This window comes from Synchiropus splendidus, chromosome 14, assembly GCF_027744825.2.
Source record: "Synchiropus splendidus isolate RoL2022-P1 chromosome 14, RoL_Sspl_1.0, whole genome shotgun sequence".
NCBI classification, from domain to species: Eukaryota; Metazoa; Chordata; class Actinopteri; order Syngnathiformes; family Callionymidae; genus Synchiropus; species Synchiropus splendidus.
The window spans coordinates 22981080-22998650 of NC_071347.1; the positions used below are offsets into that span (position 1 = coordinate 22981080).

At 50.4% G+C, this 17571-nt stretch overlaps 1 protein-coding gene across 1 annotated transcript; it reads right to left on the bottom strand.

Annotated features, from left to right (window-relative positions):
- Positions 1–39: 39 nt before the first annotated feature.
- On the bottom strand, positions 40–17472 carry spire2 (spire-type actin nucleation factor 2). The gene is made up of 16 exons (XM_053886300.1): positions 17436–17472; positions 16077–16473; positions 11750–11793; positions 11289–11681; positions 10519–10593; positions 10292–10456; positions 10145–10231; positions 9958–10075; positions 8932–9104; positions 8630–8822; positions 7077–7195; positions 5874–6011; positions 5737–5804; positions 4783–4810; positions 4358–4455; positions 40–1571 (listed from the first exon to the last, which is right to left on the bottom strand). Exons 2-16 carry the CDS (start codon positions 16369–16371, stop codon positions 1334–1336), a joined length of 2232 nt encoding a protein of 743 aa, XP_053742275.1. The 5' UTR covers positions 16372–16473; positions 17436–17472; the 3' UTR covers positions 40–1333.
- Positions 17473–17571: the final 99 nt, after the last annotated feature.

The window sequence follows — 17571 nt, forward strand, 5'->3', positions numbered from 1 at the left end:
CTCACACTGAATGATGAAAACACACGTCCGTGTTTCCTCTCAGTTTTATTGCAGTTTTCAAAACCAGAGCAGAATTCAAGCGTCCGGACTCACGAGTCCTCGTCGGCATGCTGCGTCAGTTTAAAGGTGCAATCTGCAGCTTCGGTTGCTACATTCAGTGTCGCCGCTCCCAAACACATTCACCTGCAGTCGCTCCGCTCTGTCAGTCTAAAAAACAAGGCAACAAAACAAACATTCGTCGCACTAGTCCGCCGCTTCAAATCGCGCTCACAGTGTTCAGCTTCAGTGCTCCTGTGACCATGCTGACTCAGGAGACTCGGAGTAGAGCCACCTGGAAAAGTGGAGGCGTGGCTATCGCTCCTGGAGGTGACAAAAGTGTGAAGCAAATCTTCTGTCTTCAGACTTTTATTTTGAACCTATAAAAGCGTTGCCCATTCATGCTTTCACGATAAAACCACGCAGATCAGAACGGCAAAACCTTGCGACACTCAAGGTGTCCAGAGTCCGCCATCTTCTGGGGGGAGAGGACATTGCACGAAAAAGGCAAACTGAAGTTTAGCAATCATAATGAGAAATGCATCCATTTGTCGCTATAGCAACTGCTCAGTTGGGGCCTGGTGGTGGACAGACAGGGTGAAAGATGTTTTCAGTGCTGTGCTACAGATTTTAAACCCCATCAATGATGTTGGGAGGCCACATCAAAAGCAGGCCCCATGTGGCCCGCGGGCCGTAGGTTGGTCACGCCTGCACGGGTGTAGCACATTGTTTCAGCTCTTAAAAACTAGCATCCGAGCATTTTCTGGAGCAGACGCCATAGTTGGCGTTGCAGCTGTGTAGAAGGTTCTGAGGTCAGCGCTGGGACGTCTCCTCTCACAGCCCAGAAACTCAGTTCTCATGTGGGAGTGGTTGTCTGTGACAAGCAGGAGAGATGTCCAGGGTGTCCCCCACCTCCCACATGTAGCTAGGAACAGGAGGATTGAACAAGATCTTGGAGGGATGAATGTTTTTTGTCACATGAAAGGCATGAACAGGCAGAGCTCACACTTTCCAGGTTTCAAAATAAAAGTCTGAAGAACACACCAACTTATTTCTCAAAACCCAGCGAGCTGAAAGTGAGTGGTCTTTGTCCAGACCAGTCAAGCTGGTCTCAGCTACCAAATGTTGTCCTGAAGAGGACGGGAGTGGTCCGGTGTGGGAGGATCGCTGCGAGTGGTCTGACGGACTGAAGCTGTTGCTTAAACATTTATTGGTTCTTCAAGCTAAAATCATGAGGCGCTCAGAAGAGGCACGTTGAATCCGCTACGATGGACTGGTCTACGATGCTCCGTGCCTGTCACGCCGTGGAGCTTTGCTGGGGCTGCGGCTCCAGGCGACCCTGCCGCTGCAGCGCCGGCCTTGGAGCTGCCCGGGTGGGCGTGTTGTTCAGGAAGTCCAGGCTGCGGCGGCTGGAGGAGATGACGTCGGCCACGAACTTGGTGCACTCGGCACAGATGTCCCGCAGCGAGCAGCCGTGAGCGTAGAGGTGAGGGAACTCCTCCTCCACCGAGCGCCGGCACAGGCTCCGGAGAGGCCTGCGGACACGAGACACGGGTCAGCCAGAACATTAGGACCGCCTCAGTGAGGCATCTGAGAGAGAGGTCCACCAGCTGGCCGTTGAGGGCCTATATCCATTGGACCTCAGATGGAAAAGGCCTGAGTGATGCCTGGTGAAGTGTGTTGGGCTACGAGGGAGGTGGAGGTTGTAGGTCATAATCAAATTCTGTCGTAAAAAGAATTATCCTTCTTCTTAAACACACACTGACGGCCAGACTGGGCCCCAGGGCCTCGCGTTGTGTCGAAGGGTTGGGAGAAGCAATGATGCTCCTGAACCCAGGCTGGGTGGTGTTGGATTCACGTCCCTTTCTCTCCCCTCCGTCCATTGAGAAGTGTCACACCAGCCGTCTGGAACAGCAGCGGCAGATTATCATCTCCACTTCCTGGTCACATGAGCAGCCAGAAAAGTAGCGACAGCTGGATAATTATTATGTAACGTTTGCTCACTGGCAGTGGCAGTTGCATAAGCAGACGGGCTGATAGGTGGGCGGGGGGATTGGGGGGGGGGGTCTGATTGGATTGAGCAGGCCCGACATGATTGGATGACTGAGGTGCTCCTCTGCCGGAGTGAAACGAGGTCGGGTCCCGTCAGATTGAAGTGGGTTTGGGCCACCGAGTGAGACCTCGCCGACGTGTGAAGGCAGATTTATAATCCGTGCGGAGGTGACGGGGAAGCGAGGGGATTATCAATCCTGCTCTGCTAAACAACTTCTCTCTCAGAGAAGTTCATCTGAAGGTGTGCTGACAGCGCGTCGCTCTCATGAGTCGGCAGCTTTGTGACGGGGTGAGGAGGTTCTCAAGAGGGAGCTCATCTCAAGCGGAGCTGCTCCTCCATCTTGCTGTAGAATTGGAGCAGAGGAAGCAGGGCTCGGACCGTTGAACATGATCTTCGGGCTGTGCCAGCAGCAGAAGTGAGCTTCTTCTGAACGAGCTGCCAGTGACTCGCAGCAGAATTGCGTGTCTCAGGTCACCAGGGCGACTTGCAGAGTCAGGTTGTCTGATGTATGGTGAGCATGGAGAGAAAACATCTCCACTCAGGCTCCCACAACTGAGGAGCAAGAAAGTTCTCGACCACATGAATAATACAACACAGCAGCTGGTCTTCAATGCTTAACGCCCACGTGCCGCCATCTTGGATTATGCATAAACGTGATGTTAAACATTGAAAACCAAAGTTTGTCTTCGTGTTTCACATCAGCTAAATAACTCATTGAATCCTGACCCTCTGGATCCAACACCCTCTTGCCATCATCATCAAGGTCAAGGATATCCATTCCCTCCAGCAGATGGCGATCTTGCAATCGCAACTATCAATGCATTTTCAACCAATCCCTGCAATTTTGTCCAATCGCTGCGACCTTCCCGCCAACTCCACCCATCACTTGGGTCTCCTTTAGCCCCGCCCTCTCTATGGCATGTGCGGCAACATTTCCCCTCCGTCCTTGTCGAGATGAAATGCTCACATCTTCCCACAAATCTTGTCAGCAAGGGTTGCGATTCAGACGTGAAGGATCCTCAATCCTACATGTCCAAATTCCCATGTTGGACATATAGAATAGCGGGAAATCAAATGCGGAACTGACTAGTGCAGCATCACCCGAACACTGTATAACAAAGATGGCCGACCTCCAGATCCATCTGTCTCCAGGGTGTTTCTGAGCCTGTGGAACAGATCAGCAGCTACTGTTTGACTGAGCCACTCACACACACCTTTACCTTCCCGACTCCGCCCCCATCCAAACCTCCATCAGGCTCCGCCCTCGTGAGGAGCTCCGGAACAAAACAATGCTGTCAGCCCGGAAAATACTCACGGAACTGCATCATAAAAAAGATGGACTAATTTTAGCAGTATTTATTATTTAGCATCAACAATTATTTATTATGTGCGTGTTTGTTCTTGCCCTTGAAAAACTCTTATTTGGTTCAACTCATTGCAGCCTGGAGCTTTGTTTTAGCCTGTAAACTGACACTAGGGACTGGTTACTGGGGACTTGCAGGCACAGAACATTTCCACCAATCAGAGCCCAGCGTCACTGTGAGATTGCACTGTCCCACAATTTAGCTGTAAAGACAACAAACGAAGACCAGAGACCCTGAACCACACCTCCAGCATCAAGACCATGAAGCACATGGACCGGAGACACCGACACCATCACAACAACGAGACATGTTGAGGAAAATATCAAAATATCAAGGGGAACTAGCGTAGCAGGCTAACCCTGGCGGAGTAACGTCGCCTAGTGTTCTCTGAAACATGGAATTGTCTCGCACATGAATGAACCAGAATCCAGTAATGTCAGCTGTTGATGACATCACCAGGACGCCACAGGTCCCCCTAAAAAAAAAACCCATAACAGAAGTTGAATTAAATGGTACACCATTAGCTCACAAGGTCTCGACTCCTCCTTGAAGCTGCTCACGCTGGCAGCCCTTTTGGCTAACAATGACGCAGCGGTTCTGAGGGCTAGCTCCTTCTCATGAGCCCAAAATGAACCTCAAAATAGATCTGTCAGAACACAGTCTGCGACTTCACAAACTTAAGGTTCTGTCTACACTGGCTTCATGTTCAGGCATGGAGAGATACAGCGCCACTCACAGGACTGGCATGTGTACTGCATCATTTTCAGCTTATTTAAAACCAGCCCAACCAGACACAGGTGAACGATTCATGAGGTGTGTTCACGGTGTGTTGTGTATGTGGTCCTCCAACATGACAGGTCGGGGACCCAGGGTCTCCCTGGACGACTGAAGAGGCCAGACTCACTTGTAAATGTGACTTTTGTGTTCCTGGTTCCTGGCGGGACTCTGGAAGCCGACGGTGTAGACAGGAATGTGAGCCATCTTCTTAGAGGGGATCTTCATCTGCAGAGAGGAGCAGAGCGGATCAGCTGACCCGCACGAGCGGAGGCTGCTCACACACCGAGACACTCCACCGAAGCCACCAAACACAAATCAAAAATGCTGACGAAGCACGCCACGCCACACCACACAAGCACGCACACGCACGGCACGGCAAAGTTAAAAAAGCCCGATGTCAAACCTACAGAGCACAGAAGCACACATCCAACATGGCCTGAGGCAACAGAGGTCGACAGAAACAGTTAACACGGTGCCGCTCGAGCAGAGAGCATGACGATGTCATCAAGTGATCTGAGCGACAGAAGACTGTCTCATGACTGAGGTTTTTACCTTCACACTGCATGAGCCGCACACCGACCTGAGGGGAACATGAGAGGGGTTAATGACGAGAGACCACATCAGCTCATGCATATATGACTGAAGAGCAGCAGCCCAATAACCGAGCCCTGAGGTGCACCGCTGTTCCCGCCCAGTCCTACCAGTGAAGACCGTGAAAACACCGCAAAAGAATGGTGCTCGAGAGCAAAATGAAAGGTCTGTAGGGATGACTTCATGAAGATGGAAACTTCACATCAGGGTTCTCGATTGGGGTGTGGAACACGAGAGCAGGGCGGCTGGTGCATCCTTCACCGTCCTCCTTAAGGGACTACCTTAAAAGGCAGAGTCCTTCTCAACTAAAGGTGAGGAAGCACTGACATCACAGGTCACACTTCACTACAACTACGTTGACAAAAACAACTCCCAGTAAAGGGGCTCACAATCCCAGCATCAGCCTCAACACTCTTCACATGGAGACATTCAAGCACCGCGTGTCCAATCATTTGTCCTGCCTGACTGTGTCTCCAAACTTTTCATGTCCCTCTGAGAGTCTCGTTTTTGATCTCAGTATCTTCATCTCTGACTCTCCTGACTCGTGGTGCATCCAATTCCTCCCTGAATCCTCAACCTCAACCCTCAAACATGGATGGAGGAAGGAATTGGAATTCACCCTTTGACTCTTGGTGGCAGTGACCTCTACGGCATGAGAAGCTTCACCGTGGCCTCCACCCTGGGATGCCCTCTTCTTCGCCTCCATCATCTCCAGTCTCCACAGAAACATGTCATGACAGGTTCAACTCTCCGCTCAACTTCCAAACGCAGGAGTCGTGGCTCCTGTTTCGCCATGAAGCGAACTCACGGCGCTCGTCTCTTGACAGTGGCGCCCCTCAATCCCTGCGCTGCAGCCGCTCCAACAGTTTCTGGAATAAATGATGGAATTCCAAGCGTGTCCGAACGCGTCCGTACCTTTTGCACAGCAAGCAGGTTGACGGCCAGGAGAAGAGCGGGAACCTGGTTCTGCAGCAGCAGCAGATCTGACACACACACACACACATGGTGAAGACCTCATCACAGCGACCACAGATCCAGCTGCAGCGTCTCACCCTCCCCTTCCTCAGGTTACTGTACAGCTCCTTGTTCTGTAGGAACTTCTCCATCTCTGCCTTGACCAGCACTCGGCGCACGTTGATGACCTCATCGACGGTCAAGGCCAAACTCTCCACGGGGTGGCTGAACTCGTCCTGGACACAGGAGAACCAGGCGTCAGTGCTGACCCCCCAAACCAGTGAATCCCACCTCTGAGCCAGTCGACCTGCTCAAGTCTGGTGGACACTTGGGGTCAGCTGTCAGTCTCGGTCCAGTTAGAGTCTGAATTTTATGGTCCAAGGAGTTCAAGCTTTAGACAGAGTGATATTAGTCTGCCCCATCCAACGTCTCATCAAGACTGATCCCTGGGGGACTGAAAGCTCGTCCCACTGCAACACTGGCATGTAGCAGGACAGGGCTTCCTGTCAGTCATCGAGATCAGCCGCCAAAATAAGACTTCCTGCGAGTCACTGCTCGCCTCAGAACCAGCTGGAAGAATCTAAAAAGCTTGGAATTTGTCTTAAAATAAGCAAGTCAGACAGAAAAACTAAAGATGCCAGATATTTATGATTTTTTAACCTGCTTGGACTCTAAAAAGAAGTGACCTACGTTTGTCCAACTTTATACTGCGACACTGAAGTATCAGACATGGAGGGCAGTTACACAGCTTCAGGGGCCCACTGTGCACTGTGACCCATGTGAGGGGCCAAAATAACAGATGGAAAGAACTTGAATTCTGCTCCTAAAATATATTTTAAAAGTGTAATATTGCCATTAAAGTCTGTTCTGTGCCCAATGACGTGTGTATTCTAAGGGATGTGAGGGAACAACTCATGTTAAAATGAGCATCCAATTTAAGGAAAAAAGTATGTAGCATTTCCTTGGATTCTCTCTGACCTCATGAGGGCCACATCAATAAAGGCCACATGTGGCCCCTAGGCCGCACCTTGCCCACCCCTGATTCAGACTCTCTAGTGCCGGTTCTTGTCCATGTCGGCCGTCGAGTCCAGCTGTTATAGTCAGGCTCTCTTATGAGCATCGACCTAGCGAAGCCTGGTTGTTCACACTGCTTTACAAACCCTGATTCTCTGTTTGGACCGTGGTCCAGTCAGCTTCGGCTGGTCTCCTGGACCCTCGAGAGGTTTCGGATCATGAACAGCCATGTTTCATCAGTGCACGATGGGAGTGTGGTGAAAGGTGGGTGGGATTTCTGGACTCACCATCCACTGGTGCTCCTGGCCAGTCCTGGACTTGGGCTCATCCGTGGTCTCGTCCACTGAGTTCAGGGACCAGCGCGCCGGGGAAGCTGGCGGCACCCAGCCCTGCACCGGGAGAGAAGCTGGGGGGCACAGGAGCAGAGGTCAGGGGGCGCAGACGGGGAGGCCCGGGACATGACTTAGACATCAACTCAGAAGGTCATGCTCTATACATCTGGAGCTGATGGATGGAGCTCAGTGAGAGGCTTGACAGAGCGGACGTAGAGGCGCACGCACGGGCACACACTCGCTGGCAAGGTGTCGATTCAGCTCTAATGGAAAGTAAACAGGTGGAGAGGAAGCGCCAGCAGGCGGGTAAACATCATTTGGCACCGGCAAACATCACACTGACGCGCGACTGTGAGCGCCCCCGGTGGCTGACTGTGGTACGACTGCTGGAGCAAAGAGGCCAAGACATTTCCGCATCAAATCCGGCTTGAAGTTTCTGTCTGTCTGCGTTCAACATTAAGGAAGGTGTAAAAGCAAACAGAGCATCGACGTTTAAATCCAGCTTTTCTCTGTATTTGTGTCTTATGCATCGATCATCAACTCACCCTTAATTTCTGCCTTATTTCACCAGGTTCTTGAAAAAAACAGTCGTGCATTCTCCTCCAGCAGAAAAAGTTGAAATCTTAAAATAATAATGATAATAATAATTTCATGGTCACTCGTCTTTTTAGCATTTTTATCCCCACCATTTTTGTCATGTTCAGTTAGGACGTGTTTTCTGTTATATGTAACACAGTACATCTTTTATACTTTTTATTTCTCGGGCATCAAAAACACTTTTTATGGCCATTTATCTCAACGCATTGAATTAGAACTATTTTACTTTTGTATTTATTTTGAACACCAAACATTATGACCACCAGCACACATTTGCAGGTAGGGGGCGCTGCTCCTCTGATGTTTCAATCTGAAATGATAATGACACACACTGGTGGTCATAATGTTATGGCATCATGGGTAGGGAAAATAAAAACCCAACCAAGTCCGACTGGAAGTTATATTACGTTTCCCCCTGCAGGAAGAGTGATGGCGGTGCAACGAGTGCCAATCCCAGAACAAACAAAAAACAAAATTTATTCTTCCATTTTTTATGCATAATATTCCTAAATGATCATATACTTTTACAGGTTACTATTTAAAAAGGTTTATATACACACAATTATTTTTGCGCTTTATAGATACAGATTTTATGGACTACTTAACTTAATGAATTAAATCTTCATTTGTTGTTCTTTCATGAATCTTCTGTTTATTTTTACATACTTTTTTCTACCTTTATTTTAACCATAAGGTTTTCCTAATTTACTTTTTTTATTTTGTGACTGTAACTTTTTTTGCTTAATACCCCTTCATCCATGCTTGTTTTTTGTTAAGGTGCCATGTTACTAGCTTGTAGGAGCTCGTTTTTTTAAATGAAGTTGATCGAGTCAGTCTCATCTTGGGATCCTCAGCAGAAGATGGAGCGACTGTATTGATCCAGAGCTCGTGCTCGACAGCAGCGTACTGACCTCGGTGCGTGGTCAGGGGTCTGCATCGCTCTCCTCTGAGCCTGACGCCTCCTTCCAGCTGGGTGGAGTCGGAGACAGACGGGGCCATCTGGCCCCTCAGCAGAGCCAGGTCGTGCTCGGAGAAGGAGCGGTCTCTCTTGATGGGTCCGGCCACAGCCGCCCGGAGCTCCTCACTGTCTGGAGAGTCTTCGTCCTGCAGGGGTTCGGAGGGCTGACTGACTGATGCGGAGGACCAGCCGCTGATGGCAGCCTCAGAACCTCTAGTGTGTGTTCTTCAGATGCCGCCGTGGGCAGTCGCTCACCTCAGACAGGTTCATCTCCTCCATCTCGGCCAGAGTCGGGGCTTTGAGCAGCACTCGAGGCCGAGCCGGCGCTTTGGGTCGGCACCCCTGGCCCGACAGAGACAGGTCGATGCAGGACGTGGATTTGACGTTACAAGGGCAGGTCTGAGCCAGACAGGGCAGCGAGCCGAACGCTGGCGGAGGAGAAAGTGGACGGAACTTCAGACGGGACCCGTGCAGCAGCTCATCTCACAAGGAGCTTCACGGTGACGCGTCCCTCTTATCTGTCCCTCACAAGGCGTGTTCAGGTTCGATCACTATCAACTCACCAACTTCAGGAACCACCTGGACTTTGGAGCCATGGACGCAGGTCCCAGCTGATACAGAGGCAGCTGAAGAGCTTCACTCTTGCACTGGAACGCACCAGTGACCTTCAGGAGCTGGCCTCAGCGCCTGCTTTGCTGAAACGTTTGCTCTGTTCCCGCTCATTTCCCCTCAGCTGCCGGACTGTTTACACCCGCTAATGAACTTTATTTTTAGACGCAGCTCTGAGAGGAGGATCAATGGAGCACTCAGTCCACTTAAATAACCTGCTTCACGCCAAAGCCGAGAGCGGAGACGCAGCTATGCTCCAGAGACTTTTCTCTATCGTTCTCTGTCTCTCAACTGAGGTCAGGTCGCAGGGGCAGCGGCTGAAGTGAAGAGGCCCTCACAAACAGAAGCCAACTCCAGCTCTCTGCAGGGTTATTGAGGTGCTCAGCATCTTTGAAGAGCACAGGCTCTTCTCCGAGTCTCTCCTGGATGACTGAGCTGCTCTCTCTAAGAGACCACAGTTCCCAGTCAGGCCGCTCTCTAGTCATGAGAAATGAGCTGAGCCAGAAGGCAAAGCTCTCCTGCTGGGTTTCTCCTCTCTCTCCTGTGGTCACCAGCCCTGGAGTGACCCACAGAACCAGAGAGAACAGCAGCATTTATGATCACGAAAATCATTTCAGGTTTCTCTGAAAGGCAGCTCCTCCCCATCACGAGTGTGGAGCTTGGATGTCTTACGTCTGGAGCTGGGTGGGTCCACGGGCCGAAGCTTCCTCTCCATCTTGATCTCAGCCAGGACTCGGTCGTGGAGAGACGGCTGCTGGGGGGGAGGAGGGGGGAGGCACCGCTCGGCTGCCTGAGGAAGGACCAGCACATCAGCTCCGGATGGTTCCAGAACAGGGTCCGTGCGCAGATCAGGACTCACCGGTTTGAGGGGCGGCCTGGACCTGATGAAGTCCAGCATCAGCTCGTGGGCGTTCCTCTTCACCCTGGTGGGGATCTCTCCGTTGATCTGCGGGACCGAGGGTCAGAGGTCAGAGGCGGCAGGGGCGGCGGTCCGACCTGCTCTCACCATGACTTTGCGCAGCTGGTACTTGCGCGAGCGAATGTCCTGCATCAGCATCTCGAAGGGCGTGAGGCTGAACTCGATGGGCAGCGGGTTGAACGGCTGCTCCTGGACCTTCTTCAGCTTCACGCCCTGACGCAGCTCCTTCATCAGCCCCACCCACAGACGAGCCTGGAGGAGGAGCCAGAGTCACACGTCTGGACCCGTCACCACGGCGACCACGCCAGCCTCACCCAGTCTCGGTGTTTGAGTTCGTCCAGTTCGGCGGTGGCGAGCGTGGTTTCCTCGCGCGAGATCTTCCTCAGCATCTGGAAGACCAGTCTCTGCATGACTCAGAAGCACAGACACATCTGAGGCTCAACTGAAACTATTGTCACCAGGGTGGAGAGGAGAGGCGCCAAGATGGCCGCCAAAACAAACCATTGCTCTGTGACATCATTTGTCTGGGATCAATAGTACAATAAATAAAAACGGCCTTCTTTTCTATTGTATTACGTGAGAAAAAAACGTGTTTTAGTTGGTGTTAACAAAATATTATATCTCAAAAGTATGTCACTTTAAGACAAAAAAATCTAGAATAATAAATGAAAGTAACAGTGAAAATCAAAATTTATAATTGTGTGAAAATGTGAAAATCATATTTAAATAACAATTTAAGGAAAGGAAAAAAGGAATTAAAAATAGGAAAACTATTTTTAAATGTATTTAAAAATATAACTGAAAGATTGAAAAACATTTTTTAAAGATAATGCTAGGGAGACTGTCAACTGGCATAAAAAATGATATCATATATATACATACATATATATGCATATACATATATATATATATATATATATATATATATCAGAATAACTGAGATGAAATGCAATAAATAAACATTTAATGAAATAGCCTTATTAAATGAAGTCACATGGTTTTTAAATGTTTAAAATCTAATCCAAATAACATCAGCGGTGTCGTCAGCTGACCTCTCACACGGTCACCATGGTAACCAGCTCACCTCCTTGGCGTCTTTGATCCTGATGAGGAACGTCTGCAGCTCCAGCGTCTCCACGAACAGAGCCCTGCAGACCGCCTGGTAGTGGTCCGGCGCCAGGCTCCTGTCGGCCAGCCGGGAGGCACACAGCGCCATCACCTGGTGGAAGGTGCAGACCGGCCGGCAGGAGGCGTCCGGCTCCTCCTCGTCCTCCAGCAGCTGCTCCTCCTCCTCCTCCTCGCTGTAGCCTTCGTCACATGTGCCGTTGCTGCCGCAGGCGTCTCCCTCGGCGGCGCCGTTCCCTCGGACCATCCGCTCGATCAGACGCTCCAGCTGGGGACTCAGCTCGCGCTCCTCGCTGTCGTCCAGACCCCAGTCCAGGGCCCGGTAGATGGCCACACCCAAGGACTGGACCAGCTGTGGAGAGAGGAGGTTGCAAGGTCCCGGGTCGTCTGCCACTGCACGCATGCGTTTGTGGGACTCACCTGTCGCTCCGCTGCTCGAGGAAGAGGAGGAGCTTCAGAGTCATCTGAGGAGGAGAAACACCAGCGTGAGTCCAGCTCGCTGTCTGCATGTCTCACGGCTGAGCATCACCTGACCTCTGACCTACACCGACAGGGGTTTGAGGAGCTCAGTCATCCCCCAGAGACTCAGAGCAGAGTAGCTGTCTCTGGTCTGTGTCTCCTCTGGTCTGTCTCCCAGGATTGTTCTCATCCGTTTGTTGTCCATGTCTGGCCTCCATTGTTCACCTTCATCACCTATTTCACATCTCCTGCTTCTTCCTCTTGGTCCCTCCATCCCTTCCACTCCTTCTCTACAAACATCTCTCCAACTCCATCCACCTTTCAGTCCTTCCCATCGTCCTTGGATGGAGACTGCTGTGTCCCTCCTGATCTGTCCACCAGGCCCCTGCCAACCTCTGTCACTCCTGTCTCCTCCTCCTCCTCCTTCCTCAGCTCCATCCATCTGAATCTGTTTCTCCTGCTCTTGAGGAACCAGTTGGATGAGAAGGTCTGTCTTCCCAGTGAGGCCAGGTCCATCTGACTCCACCCTCCTGAGTCCAGCATCACTGCTGAGACCTTCCCTCCTGAACACTTCCTCAGAAGAACCTGGTCCCGAGCAGCTTCATGGAAACGTGAGGAGACAGAGGGGAGTGTGGAGTCAGCAGAGCTGCTGATCAGAGGAGCAGCAGTGATCGATGCAAACCTGCCGATGGAGGAAGCGGCCGAGCGGGAACAAGAGGTTCCTGTGTGTGAGAGGGAGGCTAAAAGCACCGGCTCAGATGTCCGCCACGACACCCTAGAGGCCTGAAAGTCTGGGCTCAGCAGCTCTCACTGCAGAGAAACCAGAGACGGCACAAAGAGCGGCCAATGAAAGGCTGCAGACTCTCCAGGGAAAGAAGAGACACCAAGAGAGGACGAGAGTCAGGAGGAGCTGCGGTCGGGACGTCAACAGTTCCGCCCCGAGACCCGGTCCACCCTGCCCGGCCCGGCCCGACAACAATAGCAGCCACACAATCCCAGACACCAGCCTGAACCCGCCGGGCCGGTTCTGGCTCGGTCCAGACCGGCGGTTCCCACAGTTGCGGGTCAGCGGTCACACGAGACCGAGGCCACGCCTGGATCCTGCAGGCACAACAGCCTGTTCAGCCACTTGCTTCAGTTCATGAAGTGGTAAGGAAACACCCAAACATTACGACCACCCGAGGAGGCAGGAGTAAACCTGAGCTCCATCCTGCCCTCGCTCACGGCAGGATCTCATCTCCACCCGGGCTGAGAGACTCAGAGGAGCTGATCCTCATCCAAGCAGAGAGGCTCAGTCTGGACTCTCTGAGAGAGAGAAGCTCCGACATCCAGGAGAGACTCGGACGAGAGCCTCTCTAGCTCGACCAGACCTCAGCTACGACCAGGCAGTGGGCGGGTTTCCGTGACTGAAAGTCCAGGACCACAACGTTGGAGCTCAGTGGAAGATGTTCCAAAGAACGAGGGAGTTTGTTTCCAGTTCCTCTCCAGTTTTTCTCTTTTAGAATCCAGATATTGAGAGGAATAAATCCCAAGGACGACTCGTCTCCAGACGATTGTGCTGCATGCAATCATTTCCAGTGCAGGTAACTCAGTTAACAGCGTCTGTCGCCATGGCGATGAAGTCACAACCAGACAGCGGGAGATGGAGAGAAGTGGCCTGTCCACAGACAAGTCAGGAGCTCAGCCTTAGGTACACAGCGACAGCTGGAGAGCGACCTTTGCCCGGGACTGTGATGCATCACTCAGATCAAGGTTCACGCAGATGAACAACTGAAGAAACCTTGGATGAAGTCATATTGTTTAGTGAAGAAATACCTTCTGGAGAATTGTCCCTTTACAGAGGAAATTAATACATTAATCATTTTCTTTATGAAACACTTGTTTTTGCTCAGAATTATTACAATTGGAAACTTTTTCTTATTAATCTGCTCTTCAAACTCACAAAAACTCTGACTTTCAACATTTCTTTTGCACAATTGAATTATTATTATTTATGATCATAATTGTTATCATTTTCTTCTTTCTCACTTTGTAAATGTAGCCAGGGAAAGTGAATGTAACATGAATAATGTGTTTAACTTAAATGAGAGAAATGAGAGAAAAGAATATTAAATCTGCTCACTTGAATAATGTTAGCTCAGTGAATATTGTCCGAGGTGAAAACACATCAAGTAAAAGGGGGATATATTCAGTGACTGTAGCCACATTTGTTCACTCCCTGGAGCAGGTGTCTCTCGTGTCAGAGAGGTGAAGGTGTGGGTGAGACAAGACTCGGCTCAGGTCAAGAGGTGAAGAAAGAGCTGAGCCAGGAGACAAAGCTCTCCACTGACTGTTGGGTTTCATATCTAACCTGTGGTCACAGCTTAGGACTGACCCAGAGAACAAGAGAGCTGAGTCACCCAGGAGAGACTCGGAGGAGAGCGAGAAACCAGGTGGTCTTCTCTAGCACCTAACCATCCAAAACACATGGCTCACCTGAACCAGGACTCTGAACCAAACTGGATGCCAGTTAGTTTGAAGAATTGGTCCCCGCAAGCACAGCCAGACAAGGTAGAGCCACACAAACACGACATCATCAGAGTTACCTGCTGAACATCACCTGATCTGATCTGAACAACACAGACACAGACACAGTCGGGTTCACAGCAGCTTCATCCTCCTCCTCCTCTTCCTCAGTGATCTGACAGAACATTATGACCACCGAGTTCGTCTGTCAGAGTGTGGTGTTGCGTCTCATGGTTAGTTTTTTGCTTTGTTTGTTGCTGGTTTCCACTGTCAGACTGGAGTCATCTGATCTGTCGCGTCACTCAGGCTCCTCATTTTCGTCTCTTCATCAGTTATGACTCGTTTTTACCCATTCATTGTTTGTTTTCAGGCTCTGCTGTGTATTTGCCTGCACCACTGATGCTTCCTGTCTTCATTAGTTGCTGTGTTCATGTCAATAATTTAATCCACAGTGACTCACAGTCATAGTTTGTTTGTTTTGTCATTCATTTTGTGATTATTACAGAAGTGTTTAGTAACTCCACTTTGTCTTTGTCTTTAGCCCCCTGTAATTTCTTGTGCTCGCTTGAATTCTCATCTGCCATTGTGCGGTGTTATTGTGTGTTCTTCACTGTGTTTGTGTTGGAGTCATTTAGTGCTGTTGTGTTCTCCTGCGTCCGTGCGCAGCCTCGTCCTCCAGTCAGTGAGCACAGGTCACAGGTGTCGATCAAGCTCGGTGGCGCCAAAACCCCAATTCACTGAGAGACTAGCTCCAACCTCGGACGGATCCAACACAGCGATTCAACAACAACAACAAGCCGGATTGATCTGGTGAGCAGATCTGGCTGCGGCTGAGCAGAGCCAGGAAGCCGGGCCTCACTGAGCTGCAGCCAGGACGTAAATACTTCAGAGGCCGGAGCAAGAGCAGACTGCAGATAAAACCCTCCAGGCCTCCGTCCACTTCCAAACCTGCATCAATTATTCAGCCTCACCGGGCCACACTCGTCCTGGCTGCGACAAAACGGATGGGAAATGTTGCGCGGCGATGACAGCGTGTCTCAGTTGGACTCAAGTGGGCCGGGGATCAGGATCATGGCGGCGCAGGGCAGCAGCTCGGGAGACGGACGTCCATCGCTCCTTCACTGCTGCACAGTGGTGAACTCACTGTTGGACCTCTGGGACGTTTGGGCACATTATATTGGGCTTTTTTTTGTTGTATTTTTTCCATTTTAATTTAATCAATTTATTGTTTCTTTTGTATGAAAGTTTCAGATTTTATTATTTCATTCATTTTTGGTTATTATGCTAATTCTTCTGTTTCTACAGTGTTGTCAGGTCTCTAAAGCTTTTAATGTTCTGCAATAACAATGGAAATCCCCCCAATGTTGGTAGAATAAAGGCCCTCAAATCAAATCCAATCACCCAACAAGTTTTCGGATGCCTTTGTCAAAGAAATAACTTCATGTTCAGAGGCCAGGTAGTCTCACCTGTGCGGCCCTGCACCAGACTCCATTGGGAAAACTGCTGTATTTCACAATGCGTGTAAATAGCCACGTATTTTGAGTTTAATCGGACACTATAAATCAACAGTAAAGATCAATACGCACGTCGGCCTTTAAAAATAATCACACGAGGACCGATCTCCCTCAGAGACGAGTCCATAAAAAGTAAGTAACGGACTTCAAACCAACAAAAATAATGTCCCCGAATTCGAGGGTGACTCGCGAGATTTACATGTGAACAAGTGGCTCAAGCGGCTCCTCGCAAAAGTTGCAAGGCGTCTTTAAAAACAAGTTGCACCCACCTTTGAGCGGCGGTTCCGCTTGTATGGCCACGGTTCCGTCCCGGAGCAGCAGGATGGAGGCCGGCTCCTGCACCCGGGGGAGCCCGGCGGCCTGCAGGCGCGGCGCCCGGAGCCCGCTGCAGCACTGGTAACACACCGCCCACGCCTGCTCCTCGTTGATGGGCTGCTCGTAGGACTTCAGCACCTCCTCCAGAGACAGTTCCCGGGGCTCCAGCTCGCGCGGCTCGCCGCCGCCGGCCGGGCCGCTCACCCGCGAGTCGCCGCCCTCGGTGCTCCCGCAGCTGGATCTGGCCATGACTGCGCGGCGGTGGCGAGCATTTCCTCAGCCCGGAAACGCCATCCGCGTGCCCTCCTTCTGCGCGTCGGTCGATCTGGAGCTCAACTGCCGCAGCTGCACCTTGTTGCCACAATGACGTCAAGTCAGCATCCGCAACAGGTGACTTCCGGTTTACTGGCGCGTAAAATCAAGGCCGCGCAAACATACACCCACAATCGAATCAGATTATTTCGGATAAATTTTCACCACTGCATAAGAACTTGCTCTAAACAGGAAACCCTCGTTGAAAACACTTCAATCCGGATGATTGATGCCCTTATTGTGAAAATAGACGTCGCCACTTCCTTTCAGCGTAGACCGCGGATTAAACTTCACAATCACAGTCGTGTTGCAGCATGACGTTTGTATCGATAAACTGAAATCAACATAACATGATTCAACCGCAGTTCGGCCATAAAGTACCATTTCATTTCTTCACCCAAGATCGCGCCATTTCCATTTAAGCCTTTCGTGTTGAAACCATCCATTTTTTCATCTTTTCTGATTTATATTTAGATCAGTCGATTAGTTACTAGCACGTTCTCAAAATTCATTTGGATATCGGTATTTAAATATGTTTTCTTATGTCACACACTTGACACTGAAAGGCAGAGGTGGTTGACGATGAGGTCAAAGGTCAGAAAATTTGCTGGAGCTGGCAGCTAATGTGCGGCTCGCAGGCCTCATGTGGCCAAGTGGTCGCAGCAGGGTCAAGGTTCCGCTCGACTGCAGCCAGTTTATTTATTATCCACGTGTTGGTGAATCAGCCACCTGCCTGGTTCTGCATTCATGGCAGAGAAATCATTCATTGAACCTTTTCTCCTTTCAAACAGATGATAATTATTATAGCTAAAAGGTGAATAAATTATTGTATCATATTAACGGAACATTTATGCCCTCCTCCTTTTAAAACAATATTTTTAAATAGTCTCATTGTTCTTGGGCAGAAAATCTGGCGCCAGTTAATAAGAAATCTGCGCTGATTATTCTTTCTAAATTTGACATGTTCCGGCACCAAACTGTCCGGCGAGGCGGTGACTCACCCTTGTTGGTTGTGTCACAGAAGAGATTGTCCTCGAGGAGAGTGAGGCGGAGACATGGAGGCTGGCCTTTTACCCTCATGATGGCGAGGAGCTTTGATCTTCTCTGCTCTTGTCAGCAGGACGCAGCACAAGCCAA

Bases quoted from the DNA above. Each gene is read 5' to 3' on its own strand.
- spire2 (XM_053886300.1), bottom strand. From the start codon at position 16,371: ATGGCCAGATCCAGCTGCGGGAGCACCGAGGGCGGCGACTCGCGGGTG. The intron at 5,805-5,873 runs GTGAGACGCTGC...TGTGTGTGTCAG, and splicing joins GTAACCTGAGGAAGGGGAGG to ATCTGCTGCTGCTGCAGAAC. The intron at 4,811-5,736 runs GTACGGACGCGT...TGTTCCCCTCAG, and splicing joins ACCTGCTTGCTGTGCAAAAG to GTCGGTGTGCGGCTCATGCA.